The 19,590-nt window shown below is 34.6% G+C and overlaps 1 protein-coding gene across 1 annotated transcript; it reads left to right on the forward strand.

Annotated features, from left to right (window-relative positions):
• Window positions 1-229: 229 nt before the first annotated feature.
• On the forward strand, window positions 230-13,378 carry LOC135155775 (uncharacterized). Its single transcript, XM_064106001.1, has 3 exons — window positions 230-331; window positions 6,702-6,809; window positions 7,295-13,378. Exons 2-3 carry the CDS (start codon window positions 6,795-6,797, stop codon window positions 10,091-10,093), a joined length of 2,814 nt encoding a protein of 937 aa, XP_063962071.1. The 5' UTR covers window positions 230-331; window positions 6,702-6,794; the 3' UTR covers window positions 10,094-13,378.
• Window positions 13,379-19,590: the final 6,212 nt, after the last annotated feature.

Here is a 19,590-nt window from a genome sequence, read left to right on the forward strand (position 1 = left end):
AAGGAGTCGTCGATATAAACTGTTGTTGCACGATCTATTGAATCAAAATTTATCATTTTTTTACAGCTGTTTACATTATGTGAAAAAACGTTATAAACGTTGTAAACATAGTTGGACTGACGATGTATGCTCGCTTTGAAAAGTATGTCACATTCTGTATGTGCTTACGAGCTTCGTTTACATTGGTCCATTTTCTTCTATTTCTTTCAATTTTCAGAAATATTTCGTTCCTGTGTCATCATCACAAATGGCAGTCTGCAGTGCGATCTGTTAAGCAATAACACGTGACGTCACAATCAGACAGCTTTCTTTTTAAATGAGTACGAGAAGGGTAAGAAACCTTATGTAATCTGTTTATTTGACTTCGTTTCATTAAGAGTTAAGACCAACGTTTTTTTCTTTTATATCTAGTTTATCTGAATGGAAGAAAACAATTATAATAACAGTAAAGATATTATTGTGATATGATGAAGGAGTCGTCGATATAAACTGTTGTTGCACGATCTATTGAATCAAAATTTATCATTTTTTTACAGCTGTTTACATTATGTGAAAAAACGTTATAAACGTTGTAAACATAGTTGGACTGACGATGTATGCGCGTGCACTTCCATCGCTGCTACAACGTTGCCCATCAACGTTGCAGCAACGCTGTTATTGATGACTCAGCCGACATGAGACCATCGTTGGAGAATTGATGGTGGACAACGTTGAACCGACATTGGGAAATGTTGTTGGTCTGACAATGTATGGACGTGCACTTCTATCGATGATGCAACGTTGCTTGCCAACGCTGTAGCAACGTTGTATTTGACTATTTAGCCAACATTGGATCAACGTTGCCAGACAACGTTGGAACATTGTTGCTGGACAACGTTGAACTGACGTTGGAAATGTTGTTGGTCTGACGATGTATGCGCGTGCACAATGTTTGCCTGCCAACGTTGGGAAAAAATTTCCCAACGTTGGTCCAACCCTGTATTGTTACCTGGGTCGTAACATTTTTTCAAATTATGAACAGGATAGGAATCTTACTAAACAATATGAGATTCGAGCGCGAAGTGTGTGCTGATGATATTGTCATTTTAAAATTGGTATTATTAGCATATTTTAAAATCAAGGACAGGTTAGCAATCTAACTAAATTTTAATTAATGTGACCGCGAAGCGTATCCTGATTTTTTTTCTGACCAAAAAAGTCATCTTATTTTCACCTTATAGCAATAAAGAGGATAGATGCGAGCGCGAAGCGCTCAGATCTGAAAACTGGATCTTTCAAGCACTTTTGAATTAAAGAACAAGCATTTTATCTCAAACAATGCGAGCGCAAAGCGCGAATTAATTTTTATTTAGATTTAAACCTACATATCATGAAAAAGATGGATACCTTCCTACATAAATGATTTGATTTTATATATTTCGATCTAAAAAGTGAAAAGGTTTTAAGCACGTTTTGAAATATAGAGATGTCTGTGTATTAATGCAAAGTGCGATCGATTTTGTTTAATTTTTTTCCAATTAATTCCCCTCTCCTTCCATCATTTAATTTTCTTCCTCGTCTTATCTTTCTTCTTATTTTTCCTCACCTTCCTGTTTTGCGCCTCTAATAGGGGGTGGGCCGCCGCTTTGCCCCCTTGACCTACTTATGATGACCCCCCCCCCTCCCCACGGCAGGAATTTTGTGTAAAAATTGAATATAAAAGTCCCCAAGTCTCGTTAATAGAGTATTTAAAAACAAATTTTGAGGGATTAAACATAGTTAAAAATTCACTGCGAAGGATTAATCATAACTCATGAAAACCATTCTTTTTACTGAGTACGCGAACAATAAAAATATTCTTATATTCCAAGTAAATTTGGAATAAAGGGGAAATGAATTGGTTTAACAAAGGAATGTTTTTACGGGGTATGGGACATTCTCGTCTACCATCTTTGCGCTTATAAGTATCCAGAGGCGATTTTCTTTTTTCGTCATTTTTATTAGTTATGAAATTGACAATGGCCATCGATGTCATCATAGGCAAGTAAGGGTTAGGGTTAGGGTTAGGGATTAGGGTTAGGGGTTAGGGTTAGGGGTTAGGGTTAGGGTTAGGGATTAGGGTTAGGGGTTAGGGTTAGGGGTTAGGGTTAGGGTTAGGGTTAGGTTAGGGTTAGGGTTAGGTTAGGGTAGGGTTAGGGTTAGGGGTTAGGGTTAGGGTTAGGGTTAGGGTTTAGGGTTTAGGGTTAGGGTTAGGGTTAGGGTTAGGGTTAGGGTTAGGGTTAGGGTTAGGGGTTAGGGGTTAGGGGTTAGGGGTTAGGGTTTGGGTTAGGGTTTGGGTTAGGGTTAGGGTTTGGGTTAGGGTTAGGGTTAGGGTTAGGGTTAGGGTTAGGGTTAGGGTTAGGGTTAGGGTTAGGGTTTAGGGTTAGGGTTAGGGTTAGGGTTTAGGGTTAGGGTTAGGGTTAGGGTTAGGGTTAGGGTTAGGGTTAGGGTTAGGGTTAGGGTTAGGGTTAGGGTTAGGGTTAGGGTTAGGGTTAGGGTTAGGGTTAGGGTTAGGTATAGGGGCACTTTGCGCTAGTGGCGGATCCCGCCACCCATTCTCCATAGACTTTGTACATACACGTGTTATACCAATGGGAAAAAAAAACGTTATTTTTCCTTCTTTGAAAATGGACTACGACATGGATGATGTAAGAGCATCCTTTATATTGCCAAGTATTTCTTTCATAGGAATTTATTTAAATATTTTGCTAACAATTAAACTCGAAGGATAAGCTTGTAATGTCATCAAACTCACCTTGGGACTAGACAATAAAAGTCCGTATTTGCGAATCTAGTAGGGCTCCTGTAAACAAAAGAAAGAGAAGAGAAAAAAAATTCCAAGACAGACGAAAGGTGGGAAATGGAAGCCCTTGGAAAATTAATTAAGGAGAAAAGAACACGACATATTTTTTTAGTTATTAATAAACAAAACAGAGATATATATTTTTTTCTAATAAGGCAATCATCTAATTACACAACATATTGTTTAATGTACCACACACAAAGTTGTATGAATGAGAAGAAATAAAAATAACTGAAATGTACCACTTGATACAAAACGTACGCAATTAGATAGAAAGGGAAAAATCGGCTGTGAAGGCTTTTTTACCTAAAAAGAGTGCAAACTGTCCCTGCTTTCGATAATAAAAAAAACAATGAAACCTTGCTCCGATGGAATTTCGATAGAATTTTATCAAATGTTTCACCTAAAAGATATTCTAATAACAGGTAAAATGTCCAATGCAAAGAGAATATCTTTCATTTACACTTCTGTGCTAACAGTGCGTCCACCAACACCTAAATAATCGGAGTCATGTTTATCTGAATGGAATTGCAATTATAAAATAATTGCAGCTATTTTGGCGAACCTCATTTTTGTTTTGAGGGGGAGGGGGGTCATATCATTCATGAAATTTAAATTGGATTTGCAAATGGTCGACTGGTGACAAAGAGATGTAATGCACCACCTTGTAAACTCGAAAATGAGCCATTCTGTAAGTCGACGTCATCCAAACCTTTGGATGGCGCATTCTCATTCCCCCTACGGCGGGTCGAAAACAGACGATTTAACATTTTTGTACTAGCTTCATGTACTGTAGATGGTTTGAATGATAAAAAATACTGATGTAGGGGAAATGTGACTGCGGTATTTTGTTTTTTATTTTTGTTTTTTTTTAGATATAATTAATTTTGGTCTGTCTTTTCGACGTTATGTAAAAGTTTTCCATACACATATGCAAAGCACTGTTATATATAATTGGGTTAAACTCGTTTCATTTCAAACAGGGTATTAGACAGAGATTCTCTGTCCTCTTTGCCCTTCTTTATATAACAGTTGAACTAATGGCTAATAAAATGACTGAAAAACCCCATTGAATTAAAGTCATTAGAAACAAAAAGAACTCAATATAGAAATAAAATTAACGCAGTATTAAGATAACAGTATTTTTTGTTGTCCTTGATCCTTTCCTTAGAAACATTGTTGAAAAAATAATTATTTTTAAAAAGTTGCTGGCCTTAAATAAGGAAAAAAATGATATAATTTGGTGAATCATTCTCTGATCTATTGTCTGCCAAACCTGTGATATTTTCATACCAATAATAATGATAATAGTAATATGCATTTGTATAACGCCATCTATCCAGGAACACTCTATTCCTAGGCGCATTATTATTAGCGCGCTCGTGCATTGAAAGAATTAATACTGTGTCGATTGCAGCACAGTGTGGATCCATTTCTTGCTGAAGGAAGAAATGTTTAACGTCATGGCTAGGAATCATTTTGGTACAGATATAAAGAATTTGCACTGAAAACCGAATGCACAGTTGAGTGAATAGAGATACCAAAATTAAAAAAACTAAAACACTCTGCACAGTTGGAAAAAAAGAAACTTTACTGTTTTCGAATGGCTACTGAAGTCAAGTCATTAGTATTGAGTCCGGTTATTAGGTGATCTGTCAATTGACAGATCAACTATTATTTTCTTACGTATTTTCATTTTTATTTATGATTTATTTTTATTTTCTTGTTGCCATAAAATCTCAAAATCTGCATCATTAATTATCTTCAAAATATCATCAGTTATGGGGACTTATCATGTCATCTGTATGAAACCAGTTCAAGGTTAAAAGGTCACCATGACGTCATTTAGATGCCATTTTTTAGATTCACATTATCAATCATATCTTCATTATCAATTATAAGAAATTAACAATATTTACATCACATTAACTTCATGTCAAGGGTCAACTGTCCATGGCATCAAAGGTCATGTAAAGGTTACGCAAAAGCTATAAAAACTGTTTGGTAAAAGTAATTCGGTTTGCAAAAACAGAATATTATAATAAAAAATTTAACACCTAAAGAGGTAACATGAAGAAAACAAAGAAATTAATAACATATTGGGGGGAAAAAATATATAAAATATGTCTCTTGAATATGGTGAAGTTCCTAATGCATTTAAAGTAGCTGAAATTGTTCCAATTTTCAAAAAGGGTGATCGTAAAGACATTGTTAACTATAGACTAATTTCTGTTTTACCCGTCTTCTCAAAGATACTAGAATTTTTTTTGAACGTTTGTACAGCTTTTTCAATCATAAAAATATACTAATCTTACAAAAATGTGGTTATCGTAAAATATATTCAACGTAAAAGCCAATATTTCACATTTATGATCATATAATGCAAGGAATATATAAGGGTAATCTCACCACTGGTATATTTTTGGATCTCTCGAAAGCATTTGACACCGTTCACCATGACATACTTCTTAAAAAATGAAACATTATGGGAAAAGAGGTCTCGCTCTTGATTGGTTTGATAATTATTTATCGAATCGCATGCAGTATGTTGTGGTCAACGGTGTCAAGTTAACTTTCAGTCATGTATCATACGGCGTTCCGCAAGGGTCCGTCCTCGGCCCCTTGCTTTTCCTTTTGTATATCAATGACCTTGTAAATTGTTCTTAAATTCTTAATTTCATACTTTCATTCTTTGCCAGTATTACTCTTTCACAAAAAAAAAATATTCCTCTCATTAACACCATCAATATTGAACTTCGTAAAGTTGTTTTTTGGCTTAAATGCAATAAACTGTCGCTGAACTTTGAAAAAAATGAATTTGTACTATTTAAAACACAAACTAAAAAAAAGTACTGACATTCCTCCAGTTATTATGGATGGCAAGATTATTTCCCTGGTATCAAATATAATTTTTTTAGGTATCAAGATCAATGACTTTCTATCCTGGAAACCTCATATGATGAATTATGCACTCGTTTATCAAAAAGTACTGGTGTCCCCCGCAAACTGAAGTTTATTTTACCCAGACATGTATTAATTCCACTTTATACTACGTTGGTTTTACCCCTTCTCACTTATTGCTGTATGCTATGGGGAATGGATTCAAAACACACTTACATAGATTATTTCTTATTCAAAAAAGGTTAATCAGAACAGTTTGTAATGCACATTTCAATAGTCACACAAACAAGCTATTTTTTATTGTAAAATATTGAAAATTTGTGACTTAGCTCTTATGTATACTTATATATTTATGTACAATTACCATTCAAATCTCTTGCCAAATATTTTTAATAATATCTTCAACACAAATGCCTCTTTCCATTCATTCTTTACGCGTCATTCAGCAGATCTTCACCAATATCTTCCAAAAACTAAAATTACCCAAAAATCTCTGCGTTGTATAGGAACCAAGCTGTGGAATGATTTAAATAATGGCATTAAACAAAGTAAAACCCTAAATAAGTTTTTAAAAAACTCTTGAAAGTTGAATATTTCGCTCAGTATAAAAACTCTTGCCAATAGCACACTATAGGTCACTATGATTTATAATTATTACTCCTAGTTTGCTGGTTTGTTTGTTTATTTCAATGTTATTTGTATTTCAATGTCATTTGTTGTTCACTGTTTATGTATGTATTACATTAATTTGTATTTAATTGTACAATGGTGGTGTCCCACCAACAAGTTTTTTAAATGAAAACTTCTAGGGGCTCCCAATCCTATGTTTTTACCTAATTTGTATGTATAATTTCATTAATGATTGATTGAAATACATTTTTAATTGGTATCTTTTTTTATTGAATTTTGAAAAGAATGTGATTTGAAATAAATGTATTTTGTTTATATCGGTCCTATTTTTGTCTGTTTCAATTTACAGAATTGTTTTGCTCCTATGTCATCACCAATGTCAGTCTGCAGTGCGATCTGTCAATTAAACACGTAACATCACAACAGACAGCTTTCTTTTTAAATGAGTACGAGAGGGGTGAGAAACCTTATTTAGTCTGATTTATTTATTTGGCCTCGTTTTATAAAGACCAAAATATTTTCTTTGATATCAGGTTCATCTGAATGAAATGAAACAATTATAACAGTAGAGACTATTATTGAAATAAGATGAAGAGGTCTTCGAACATGATATACATTTTTTTGCATGATCTAGTGAATAATTTTATACCAGTTTTCACATTATTGGAAAAAATTGTGTAGTTTTCTTTCTTGAAAAATGGACTACGACATGGATGGGGTAAGAGCATCTTTTATATTGCCAAGTATTTCTATCACAGGAATTCATTTCAATAATTCGCTAATGTTTTTCCTTAAAGGAGAAGCATATAATATTACCTTGTAACTCGACGATAAAGGTCAGTATTTGCGGATCTTGTATGGCTCCCATTGACAATGTCGCATTTGCCTAGTTCCCTAGTAGGAAACCCATTTATGTTTGGGTTATTTGTGCTTCATATCCAGATAGAGATGGAAGAGTTGGACCGAGAAGAGATGGAAGAGTTGGACCGAGAAGCTCTTATTGAAACGGCTAGAGACAATACAAGACAACTGGCACAAGAGATCGCCTCACATTCAAGTATCGAATCGTTTCTTCAGGATGATCTTGTTCGACTCAATATTCGACCAACAAATGCCACCAAACTTGAGCAAGCAACACTCCTGGAGTATAAGTATGATATTGATGGTGTAGTAGTCGAATTGAATAATTTATCAGCCTTGTCTTCACCAATTAACTATATTCGTTTCAATCCTTGTAAGGGAAGCATGCAACCCGCTTATCACTTATTAAAAAAACATGTCAATCTGCAATATTACAGTGCTAATGGGTTGAAACGCTTAATGAATGTTCATGCCTTGCATTTGTGTTATCCTCGGGAATGGAGGATATCCGTTTGCGTATTGCCAAATCCAGGTTACAATGCCTCTGATTTCTCAAGCAAGGCGCAAGCTTTGACAACTACCTTATCATTCTTTCAACGAGTGAAGACCCACTTTGTTAATATCATAACTTCCTTACCAAAAGATGACAATAATCGGCCTACTATCCAGAAAAACAGTATGCATGACATTTCCAATTATAATGTGCTACACCAAGATCAACCGTTCATTCTTTCCTGTTTCGATAGGGCTCTTCAAATGTCTTGTATTGACCCTAGTAAAATGATGAAAATAATTGCCACACAGTTTGGTCAAAAGAGCAACGTTCCTTTGAGGCTCTCTGACTATTTTGATACAACATCCATCGGTGAAACTAGTGTCCACCATGCTGTTACCATTTCAGCTTCGGACTACAATACCCACCTTTTGTGGTCGAGGCAAGGTATTCAAGAGCTCATTAATGACCGGGGCACAGTATTCAGTGCTCTTTCCTTTTACGAGGCCGTTAATTTCCAAACAAATATAGACAATAGACGAATAGATATATCGGGTGAGTTACGGAACGTATCAAAATATCCTGCACAGATTACTTTTTTGCAGATGTATGCTGACACGCCCCACTGCAGGACTGATCATGTGCGCCCTCACCCAGTTTCAGGGCTTATTGCCTGTTGCAAGTTACTGCATCCCAGTACAACCAGGGCAATGCAGAGGAATGCTGTGAATTACATGCAGAGCATGAGGGAGAATGAAATTAAGCTTTTAAGGGATATCCCATGTCGTCTGGAAATTGTAACGAGACTATTTCCACACCAAGTACCACAGTCAATTGAGGCGTTAGACCTCTTTGATGAGGAAGTTCTAATGTCGATCTGTGAAAATAAACCCTTGTTTGTTCCATTCCATGATTGTAACAGTGAAGATGATAACCATTCTTTCACAAAAATCATGAAACGCCTTGCTAGCTATGTGAACGATACACTGTCAACATTGCATGAACAAAGTCAACATCGCGGCGGTTACATGGCATCATGGAAGGCATACCAAATGGAGCTTTGCGCCGAAAAGCTATTCTGGGGCAGGCCGATGGTTCCGAATGATAATATTATTTCAATTAATTTAGGGCCCGGTGCAATCTATGACCAGAGGAGTGTGACCAACATCAGGGGTATTCTGGGTATTTCTCCAGCAAATAGTTCGTCATTACCTGATAGGCCACCTCCACTCAATCACTGGACGCACTCCCGTATTCAACAAGAGAGAGTAAATAGACTATTCGCATTCTCCGACAGCCTTCATGCTGGGGACGTCGTTATTGGTAGGAGTTTGCTCATGATTCTGTTTGGTGATCTATACAATAGTGATGTTTTTTCAATAGAAAGCTTCACACGTGATCACCCTGTCCCACCAATGCAATGTTCAGGAAGCATCTCCCTCGAACAATTAGCTCATGAGCTTATTATTCGTTCCCGTTTTCCTTTTCCATTCGCGTTTGGTAGAGCACTTGAAATGCTATCGATATCAAGCATCGATGCTCTCAGAGTGATTAAGGCAGGTGTGGTTGAGTTAAAACTCACTCATTTTCCAGCCTTGCAATTCAGAGATGAATCGAATCACCAGAGGGCGCAATGGAACAGGAAAGCTGCTTGGCAGATTATCTTTCCAGGAGGTAAAGAGTCCACAAGTGCAAAAGCAGCATCTTTGTCTGCAGATGTACTGGTAAATCTTGAAACAAGAAAGCTTACTTTTGCGAGGAATCTGGCAGTGTTTAAAGATACAGGAATGCCTTGGATGGTCCCGGTGGTTTCAAGACTGGCACATCTGGACTTGGATCGGAGACAGATGACGGATATTTGCGTCTTTGTCAGTGGTGCAGCGCTCATACAACAGTCTATATACGTAGATTATAATAAGTTATCGTACTTAGAACTAGACCTTGCTCTTCCACAAAAGAGGCTACAGAGCCTAGAAATCCTGTCCAACAGCCTGATAGCTGGTATTAACCGCATGAAGGTTTACAGACTCCATGAAAGGATCCCATACAAGGTTCCTAAACCACAACCTTTAGTGAATCCTAGATCTTCGGTACGGCAGACATCTGCCGCAGGTGTACCCGAAGCCCCAGAAGAAAACATCAATCCATCAGAGGATTATGATGAAGTTGGGGTGCAGCAAGATGTAACTGTCATGGAAATTCGAAACCTTCCTGCAAATTACCGAAGGCCATGGTCAACGAGAGAACTTGAACTCCTCCAAGCATCTAATCACGCCGCCAAGGGCTCACAAATTCTTGCATATAAAGAATATGTTAGAATGTGCACGGAGAATAGGATACCAACTAGAAGCTGGAATGCCTTTGAGCACAAGTCGAGGCGCCTATAGTTGATCTTCTTATATTTTTGCTTACTTATGTTGTCAGATACATTACCCTTTTCTTCATTCGTGAAAAAGGGAATGGTATTCGCCCATTCAGACGGAGATTTCAGACAGTGGGAGATCGAGTCTCTCCTGTTGTTAGGATATGTGTAGCAAGGTTCCTTTATGTTGTTCATTTTTTTTTATAGAAGCGCAATAGCTTGTAGCTTTTTGGTCAAATTGATTTTCACATTCAACAGCTGGAGTTTTGGTTATTGTTTGTTTTTGTCCAAGCAGTTTATACAATAACTTTTATAAGATATCGATTTCAAATTACTCGAGTATGGATATAGAGTAATTCATGATGTTCCCTGCAAAAAGATTGTAAAAACTAGACATTAATTCATTCATTCCATTCGATTCGGATCCTTGTTTTTATTTGACAACAAATCACGAATCCGTCCAAGCGAACCACTGGCCTGCCTTCCAGCACGCTGGGGGCCCACAATGGAACAAACAAGGGGTTGATTTTTCGTCTTTATTCCCGACTTTGTAGCTTTTTGTTGGTTCCCTAGTAATATTTAAAATCTATTTCATGAAGATAAATGTTAGTCGCACATTTTCCGGGCTTCATTTTTATAAGATAGCACAGACACATGTGACCAGATTGATCTTCCATCTCATATTTGTAAAATTCCAGCATTGTGAGTATTGTTTTTTTTCTTCTGATTCTCATTAATGCCTATTCAGACACGTTTCCAGGTTGTACGTGCAGTGATGATGTATAAAATGAAGAGTTTAGTTGCAATAGGGGTTAGGTCCACTTTGGACCATTCCGAGAAAAACCATGTTTTTTATTCTCACTTATTGAAATATTCTTATTAGAAATTAAATTGCCATGTTGTACTTCCCTATCATGTGAACATATAATTGGGCTTAAAAGAAATCTACCTGTCTTCATTTTTTTCTAAATGTTTTTCTTTTTTAATTATCATTGTGGACCTAACCCCTTTTGCAAGTAAACTGAAATTAATCCAATCTCTTTTGATTAAGAAAGTGATTTTTCTTTGCCACTTTCATTCAATGTTTTCATTTCAATTTCAAATTGCCTCTGGTATCATCAGAGTGACTAAAAATTTAGAGGATTAAAGACAGAAAACAATAGAATTTGACAAATGAGTTCTTCAGATGCGTTTAGTCGCAAAAAGGGTTAGGTCCACTCCAAGAAAGGCATTTGTTAATTCTTCCATATTGTAATATTCTTATGGGAAACTGAATTTTCATTATACCCTGCCACGAGAACATAAAATTTGGTATAACAGAAATCTACCTGTCTTCATATTTTTTAAGATATTCTTTTCTAAAAAAAACTGTGCGGACCTAACCCCTCTTGCAACTAAACTGAAATGGACCTGACCCCTTTTTAAAAAAGTGATTTTTCTTTGCCATTTTGTTTCACTTTTTAATAGGAATTTAAACTTTTCCTTGGTATCATCTTATAGAGCTATTCATTAAAAAATAAAAATCAAATTTGATGAAAAGTGGACCTAACCCCTTTTGCAAGTGGGCTTTTCAAATAATGCATGACACGGCACCAGCCTACTTACAGAAGATTTTTTTACAAAATAAAAGCTCAATATATATTCACAGTGCGAGGCGTGCCTTAAGGGATACAATGTGTGTAACTGTTTCTCGAAACATGTACCCAAAATGTTTTTAATTGATGATGAAGTTTATATGAACCGCAGGGAGAAATATGAATATCAACTAAAACAAAAATGAATTGTCGCACTGGTTGTGACACGTAGTAGTGAAAAAATAAAACATCAACTCTTGGAAACAAGCAAACTTTTAAGGGACGCTCCATTTGATACCCATGAGGGGGAAGGGGGCTTGGAAGTTTGGGTTGATGCATTTCCCCCCTTCTTTCAGCATTTTTTCCCTTTGTCCATTGAAACAATTATTATTTAAGCTCGCGCATCGCTCATGCATCGACTATTGAATTATACACCCGTCTTGTTCATGATTGCAAAACGAGCTAAGAATGTCCAGTTTTCATTTCTGAAAATAAAAAAGTTTAGCTCGCGCTTCGCACTAGCATTAAGTATTCAGATTCGTTTCCATTCTGTTCATGGTTACATTGCTTTGAATGTCCTGTTTTAGGATTAAATCTGAGAATGCAAAATCAGCTAGCGCATCTCTGAAATAAAAATATAAAGCTCGCGCTTCCCAATCGCATCAATTATTAAGATACGTACACATTTTGTTCATGGTTAAATTACTTTTAATGTCTTGTCTTAGTATCGAATCTAAGTATAAAAAAATCAACTCACGCTTGGCGCTGTAATACAAAGTTCTTATTAAAAAAGGGCTGGAACTGTCTAACTTTGGAGTCTGAATATAGAAAAAAAGAAAATCAAAATAGATACCCATCATCTTTATGATTGCAAACAGTAAATAACCTATCCTGATTTCGATCAGAATTCCCAAAAATTTTCTTCTCGCTCTTCGTGCTCGCACCATTTAATTGTTGAAATATATATTCAGTTCATGGGGCATTGCAAATAGTCACTAATATATTTCTTTTAGGTCTGTATATTACTAATTTCAATTCAACTTCGAGCTCGTATGAATTTTTAGTTAGTTATGCATATTGTTTATGATAACAAAAAGTGATTACATTGTCCATGTATGTATCCCATTCAAGAGTCATTGCAAACGGGTATTTTTGCAGGTCAGTATATTCGCCTTTGCGTGAATCGTTTAGTTAGATAAGCATCTTGTTCATGATTACATAAACTGCCCAGAATCTTCAAAATGTTTGCAATTAAATGTTGCATTATGCTGTTACCATGGAAAAGCTGTTTCAAAAAAAGTTTGAAAGGAGATTTGAAATTTTAAATCCTTGATTCAATGATAATAATTTGATATCATTGATGTATAGTCATCCTATTTACTGGTTGCTGATTAAAATACGTTTCCTACTAACCGTTTCTATGATAATTTGAGTTCTTTTTGACAACACCCTGGAAATGTTTGGAATTTTATTTTGATTATGTGTGCCAAGTTCATGCCTAATCCGAACATTGATACATCTCGACTACTGTTTATTTAATGTCTCCGTCTTATCTATGTCATTGAATCACCGTTGTTATAACGCCAATTTGCCTGTTTGATTTTCCTTTGTATGTGTGTTTCAACCAGCATTCTCATTTGTTGTTTAACCCAAATAAATTATAATTATTGTAATATGAAATTGTATTGTGTGCTGAGTATAATTATCCATTATATGGTTATCTTCATTATTTTCTTTGTTTATTTTTTCATGCTGAATAGAGAAACCCATCTAAACATTTGTTTCTTACAATAATATGTGAAAATATTTTCATTGAAATTTTTTTTTTATTTGTGCATGATTTTGTTCTTATGTTCTTTTGTCATTAATGGTGCTGCGTACTGGATATTAGTACGATCCTTGCACACTGCATATTATATTTTGTTTTTAACACTTTAAGAATTTTCAGAAACGGTGACCTTGTGCCACGAATTTCAGTTTTCTCTTTTTTGACGAAATACTATTTTATTTTTGTTTATCTGCTTATATTCTTTACATTGTATATTTCAAGTATAATTCAAGTCAATTTATGTTCCAAATATGACCACTATGCAATATCGTTTGTTAAATTATAATGGAATTATAATGAACTATACAGTTGCAATATTTAAAGTGTCACCATTAATTGTTTTTTTTTTCAATATCCTTAGTGAATAAGTTTGCTCTAAAAACTTTCAGGATAATACATTTTGTGTGTTTACAGTAATAATAATATTAATGTTTAAGTTTGCTCTCATGATCATTTCTATGTTTTTTAAATTTTAATTCCTTAACCATATGGATCTAGGAGCTGCCTTGATAAGTCTTGGGCCTTTGGTGCTCCCCCTCTCTCTCTTTCTCTCTCTCTCTATATATATACTTAATACTTTTTGGAAATATATATTTAATACTTTTTGGAAATATAAATATTTTGTATATTGCATTATGTTTTTTTCTGATGTATAGTAATTTCTTCAATGAAATGTTGTCTTTGACATCTTTGATATACGTAATGAACTTAATTGACTTTTATACACAATCCAAAATTGTGTTTCCAAATAATAATCACCCACGAAACTTTCTTGCGCAGTCACATTTTCCTTTCCATACGGTGGCCGCGCAGCGAGTCAAAAACAGATCTTATGTTTTGGGGGGATTTATGAGGGATACGTTTCCGATATACTTCAAACAGATGGGTCTATACTTTCGTACATTTGTTGTTGAAGCTGATGAAAATGTAATGTTTATAATAACTCTGATGTAACCTGTTAACTGTTTTTTTTTGTAAATGTTAAATTGAAATAGGGTCGAAGTTGAAGTCTAGATATTTCTTTATACAGGAACGAAAGATACAATCACAAGTCAAAACAATTTCTTTGGTGGTAACTAAAATGCTCTTAATTGTATTTTCATACTCGCGAAATATATTTTGCTACACTGATGAACCAACTACCTGACTTTCATGTTACTCTCTCAGCCTTGAAATGTTATAAAATGGGAGACTAGGTAAACTGATATGAAGGAAAATAAAATGAAAAGTTAGTGGTTTCATTTCAGGACTTTTCCGATGGAAAAAATTAAATGTAGTATATTAATTGATTTGTATGTCTATTCTTTATCATAAAATCTTTGCCTCAACTGGAAATTATGTCATCTATCGTGATGATTTATGACATTATGTTTGTCAGCTTGGTTATCTACAATGCTTGTAAGCAGATGGGTATTTTTATATTATAAATTTATCTCTGTATTTAATTTCTACAGTAAAGAACCATGTTGAAGGAGGATAATAAAAACAAAATTGAAAAATTGTGACATCTTGTGATAATAAAGTAAAATGAAAAGTGTTGTCCAAAGCTGGTTGTCCATCTTTCGTAATTCCGAAGGTTCGTTAGTCCGAAAACTAAATGATTAACGAACCTTATTTCATTTTCTTTTAAACATGGTTTATTTTGGTTTATTTCATAAAAAAACAGTACACGTTACAAAGTCAGAAGGCTGAATGTTTGCAATAAAACGTTCACAAGTCATGGATGAAAGCAAACAATTACAATCTACATAGATATTAAATAAATTTTAAAGAGCAAGTGTACATACAAATTCATTAAATATAATAAAATAAAACGAAAAAAGAAATACAATATTAAAATGTGATGAATGTTAGACAATTAAAAATTCAAATATCAATTGGATTGAAATGGAGACTAAAACAATTGCAAAAATTTGAGTTGATTTCAAGGGTACGAAAATAAAAATTTATTTAGAATTTAGTAAATCAATGAAATATGGTATTGCACTTTTTCTAAAGCAATCTGTTTTGCATTTTAACTGAGCAAAGTTTGGAACACTCCTTAATGAGATTGAGACATTTTTCCTTTTTGGTAGCCAGTTATTACAGTGAGGGTTTTTTAAAAAGAGATTTAGCAAACTCCAAACACAGTCTTTTTCGTCTTCTTTCAAGACATTCTAATCCACATTTTGTTAATGCATTTTCATAGTCGATAAAATCTGAGCCAAGAATTAGTTTGCGAAATCTTGTTTGTATTTTTTCTAAGTCCTTAACCTGTTTAGCAGTTAGTGCAAAGTTTTCGGATTAAAGAACCTTCGGAACAACGAACCTTATTTCGTTTTCGGATTAACGAACCTTCGGAACATCGAACCTTATTTCGTTTTCGGATTATCGAACCTTCGGAATAATGAACCTTTGGAATAACACCACAAATGTTTGGATTAACGAACCCTTTTACGTTTTCGGATTAACAAACATCGAGGTATAGGCAATTTACGTGTTTCGGAATTTCGAACCTTCGGAATAAAGAACCTTCGGAATTACGAACCTTTGGAATTACGGAGTGTAACCAATATTACATGTGGACTCCAATTTAAAGCCAGAGTGGTGTGTCAAGGGTCCGATGGTTATGATGGCTGAACGTGTTAATAAACATATTCGTTCAATAACCCATTTTATTTTATCCATTAATTTTTGTTTTAGATGGATGGAATTTATGGATTCTAGGGATGTTGAATAAAGCATGCATAAATCTAAATTTATGCTGGCTAGCATGCTGCAGTGGAGAACTAATCTCCTTTAAGGTTATCGACCTTCTTAATCATATTGATAATATTCAGTATCTGTAGACTATAAACGTTTAAACGCTTTTATACTACCTCGCTTGGACTATTGGCAAGTGTAATTTGATTTTCTTATGTAATTTTTTCAAACAACAATGTCCAATTCGATACAGAAAGCTGGTCCAAAGTAATCAGTTACGTTGGTTGAAGCTAACAAATTATTGAATGTTTAATATCTAATATTATAAAATTGATATACATGTAGAAGGTCAAGTTGTATGAAACGTGCTGCCGTTTAACTTTTTTATGTTGAAATAAAACTTGCCTGCTATCAAGGTATTATAATGACATTTTATTTCTTTAATTATTGACTACTTGCAACTAATTATATTGAATATACTTTCATAAAAGACTGAAGAAGAAGAAAAAGAGCTACGCTTTAATCATGTGAGTACAGTGAGACGAATGGGGTGGGATGGGATAGGTTTTTGCATACCTGATGGGTTTTTGCATATCAGAACCGGACAGAATATTTATTTATTTTAACAAAATGCATTTAAATCGGAGGCACCTAGGAAACGGTGTGAGTTCATAGTGATAAAAACACTTACAAGCAATACAATACAATCCAAGCAATGAAAACTACATAGAGAAATCGTCTTAAACAATACTAGTGTATAGTGAATAGTAAAAGAGATGAACACCTAAACTACAGGATCTTGAATAAAGAATAATGAATTAAAAGAAGGATGGAGTGTGATGAAGAGAGGAGAGGGGGGGGGGGGGGGATATAGGTCAGTGTGGGAAGTTCTGGGGGAAAAGCATAATGATTTCTCAGCAGGAAACCTTGGCTGTCCACACGATCTAACAGTGGTCACTTTTGGTCATTTACCCATGAATGGAAGGAAGAGACAACGTGGTATTAACCTTTGCGTATTATTCATTCATATGTATGAATCTAAATTACTGCAAACAAATGATAATCCATAATTTTGTCCATGATATGTTAATTTGCATATTTTGTAAAATAAGTTTGATCTAACAAGAAAAAAGTGTTTGCGTGTATAAACAAAAATTATGTGCCACGGGATTTCATCAAATTAGTGCTGGGTATTTTTTGAAGAAATATTAATACACTGTTCCACATATGCTTTTTCGTGTAAGTCGGTGATCATCAGAATTGTCGAATTTGAGCAAAGATTTCATTAGTGTGACAGAACTAGATGTATGACAACGTCGGAACATTGTCATACATCTAAATCTAGACAATTGACGTGGATTTATAAGATTTTTTAAAGAAATATTTGTTTGCTGCAACTTTTGTATTGTTATGTAGTATGTATTTAACTTCCTGTTATCCTTTCAGTCATTCACCTTCACTTGTTTACAAACTCCCCCAATGTCATCTAAGAATTCCCAAACCCCCAAGACCATTTAACTGCTAATCCTTGACCATAAAAAGACCAACCCTCAGTGACGTCAGCTAACTTCATGGAAGAAGTATGACTCACACTCCCAGCCCCATCACTTGCACAAAGCATCACCACACCCCTTATACCAGAGAAAGTTTGATAGACAGTAACCTAATGAAAACATGAATCAGATCGAGTTTAGATCACTCCCACCTTAAATTGTTACACCCCAAAACTCATGATATAAATAAGACTTCTTGATTATTAGAGACAGAAGAGAAGAGAATACAACGACAGAATACTAGACCAACACTCATATAGAGACTGACTGACTTCAAGACTTAGATGTCCATCCAGTATTAATTTAACTTCACTCCGAATCTTAATCTTATACTTCGAAATTAATTTATATTTCATCGTCTCCTGATATACTCTGAATCTTCATGTACTTCAAATTGTAACCTGTAGCTGAATATTGATGATTAAATAAATAGTGATATTGAACTGCATAAGTTTCTTCAAGTTTCTTCATTATGCTTCCCTTCCAATAATCACCGACCCGATCCCAACACAACAGTATTTTAAAGTTAAATCACCATTGGAATGACCATTGTTATTCAATTAAGAACTTCATTATTGACCGTAAAACCCCAAATAAAAATTTATGTGACACCAACAATTCTCTACTTTGCGTAATTATGTTGCACACAACTGTTTTGTGACAAAAAAGATAAAATGTAAATATCATTTTTTTCTAATGTGATATTTGATTCTGATAATTTTTCGGGCGGCCTATCAAGTGGGATGGATTTCCCCGTTTAATTGGAAGTTATGTTATAGCAAAGACAATTTTGATAATATTATATTATCATTTTGCTAATATTTCATTACCAATAAATAAAGTGTCAACCTCACAAGAGACATATTTACTCTTTCCTGTAAAAATACCAAATCACATTTGGTAGTACATGGAATGACTGTATGGCCATGACCTAATGAAAACATGAAAGTTTTGAGGCCGTGGTATGAAGAAAAATTGACATGATAGGGTTTCGCACTTTCGCCTAGCTGCCAGTAAGGATCGAAACGCTCACAATATTTTGAACAACATTTTTTGACGTTCTCATTTGAAATGGAACAAATATCTGTGGAAGATAGAATGGAGGCACTTGAAGAGGTAGTGATAGAAAAAATCCATCAGATGAATGATCAGATAAGTAAAATGGCGGACGATATTAAGGATATAAAGGACAAACTTGATCAATTGGAATCGGAAGAGAAAGAGGATGAGCCTGGCCCTAGCCTTCGCACGAAACGCCTAAAAATCGAACAGGTTTTAAATACTAGTAGTACAGCAAAAAAACAGCCTACTTACAATTTGTTTGATCTAGACACATCAGTTCAAGAAAAGATCAAGCCATTTCTTTCAAAAGCGAAAAAAACGGATTCCCAAGAGAAGCTGCCTGCTCTGCAACTAAGTTATGTGCTCAGTTGGTTTGCAGAAAATAATAAAAAGCTTGAGATAACAGGTATGTATAATTTCTGTATAGTTACAATATTTTTTTATGAGATCCTTTTTATGCAGAGAACAGAAAACATTGATTTTTTTTCAAATGATCCTCTATGAATTGCACAATTAAATTTTATGGAAAATTGTATTCAAAATTGCGTTACACCTGTACACAGCAATATATTTCAGAATAATATGTTTTGAGCCCCATTTAGCTTAAAAAATGAATAGGCTTACATTTCATTTAAGAAATTGGCGTTTTGATGTTGATGTGTGAGCTTGAAATTATATCAGATCTTATTACAACCCTAATTACTTGTAGTTGTCCATATGATTTTCATTATTCTTGATAGTTCTGTGCTCTTATGACAGTTTATATTATAGTATCGAACTTAGACTGTGTTAAGTATTTTGCTGTTTATGTGTTTCGAAGATT

The sequence above is a fragment of the Lytechinus pictus genome, chromosome 10, assembly GCF_037042905.1.
Source record: "Lytechinus pictus isolate F3 Inbred chromosome 10, Lp3.0, whole genome shotgun sequence".
NCBI classification, from domain to species: Eukaryota; Metazoa; Echinodermata; class Echinoidea; order Temnopleuroida; family Toxopneustidae; genus Lytechinus; species Lytechinus pictus.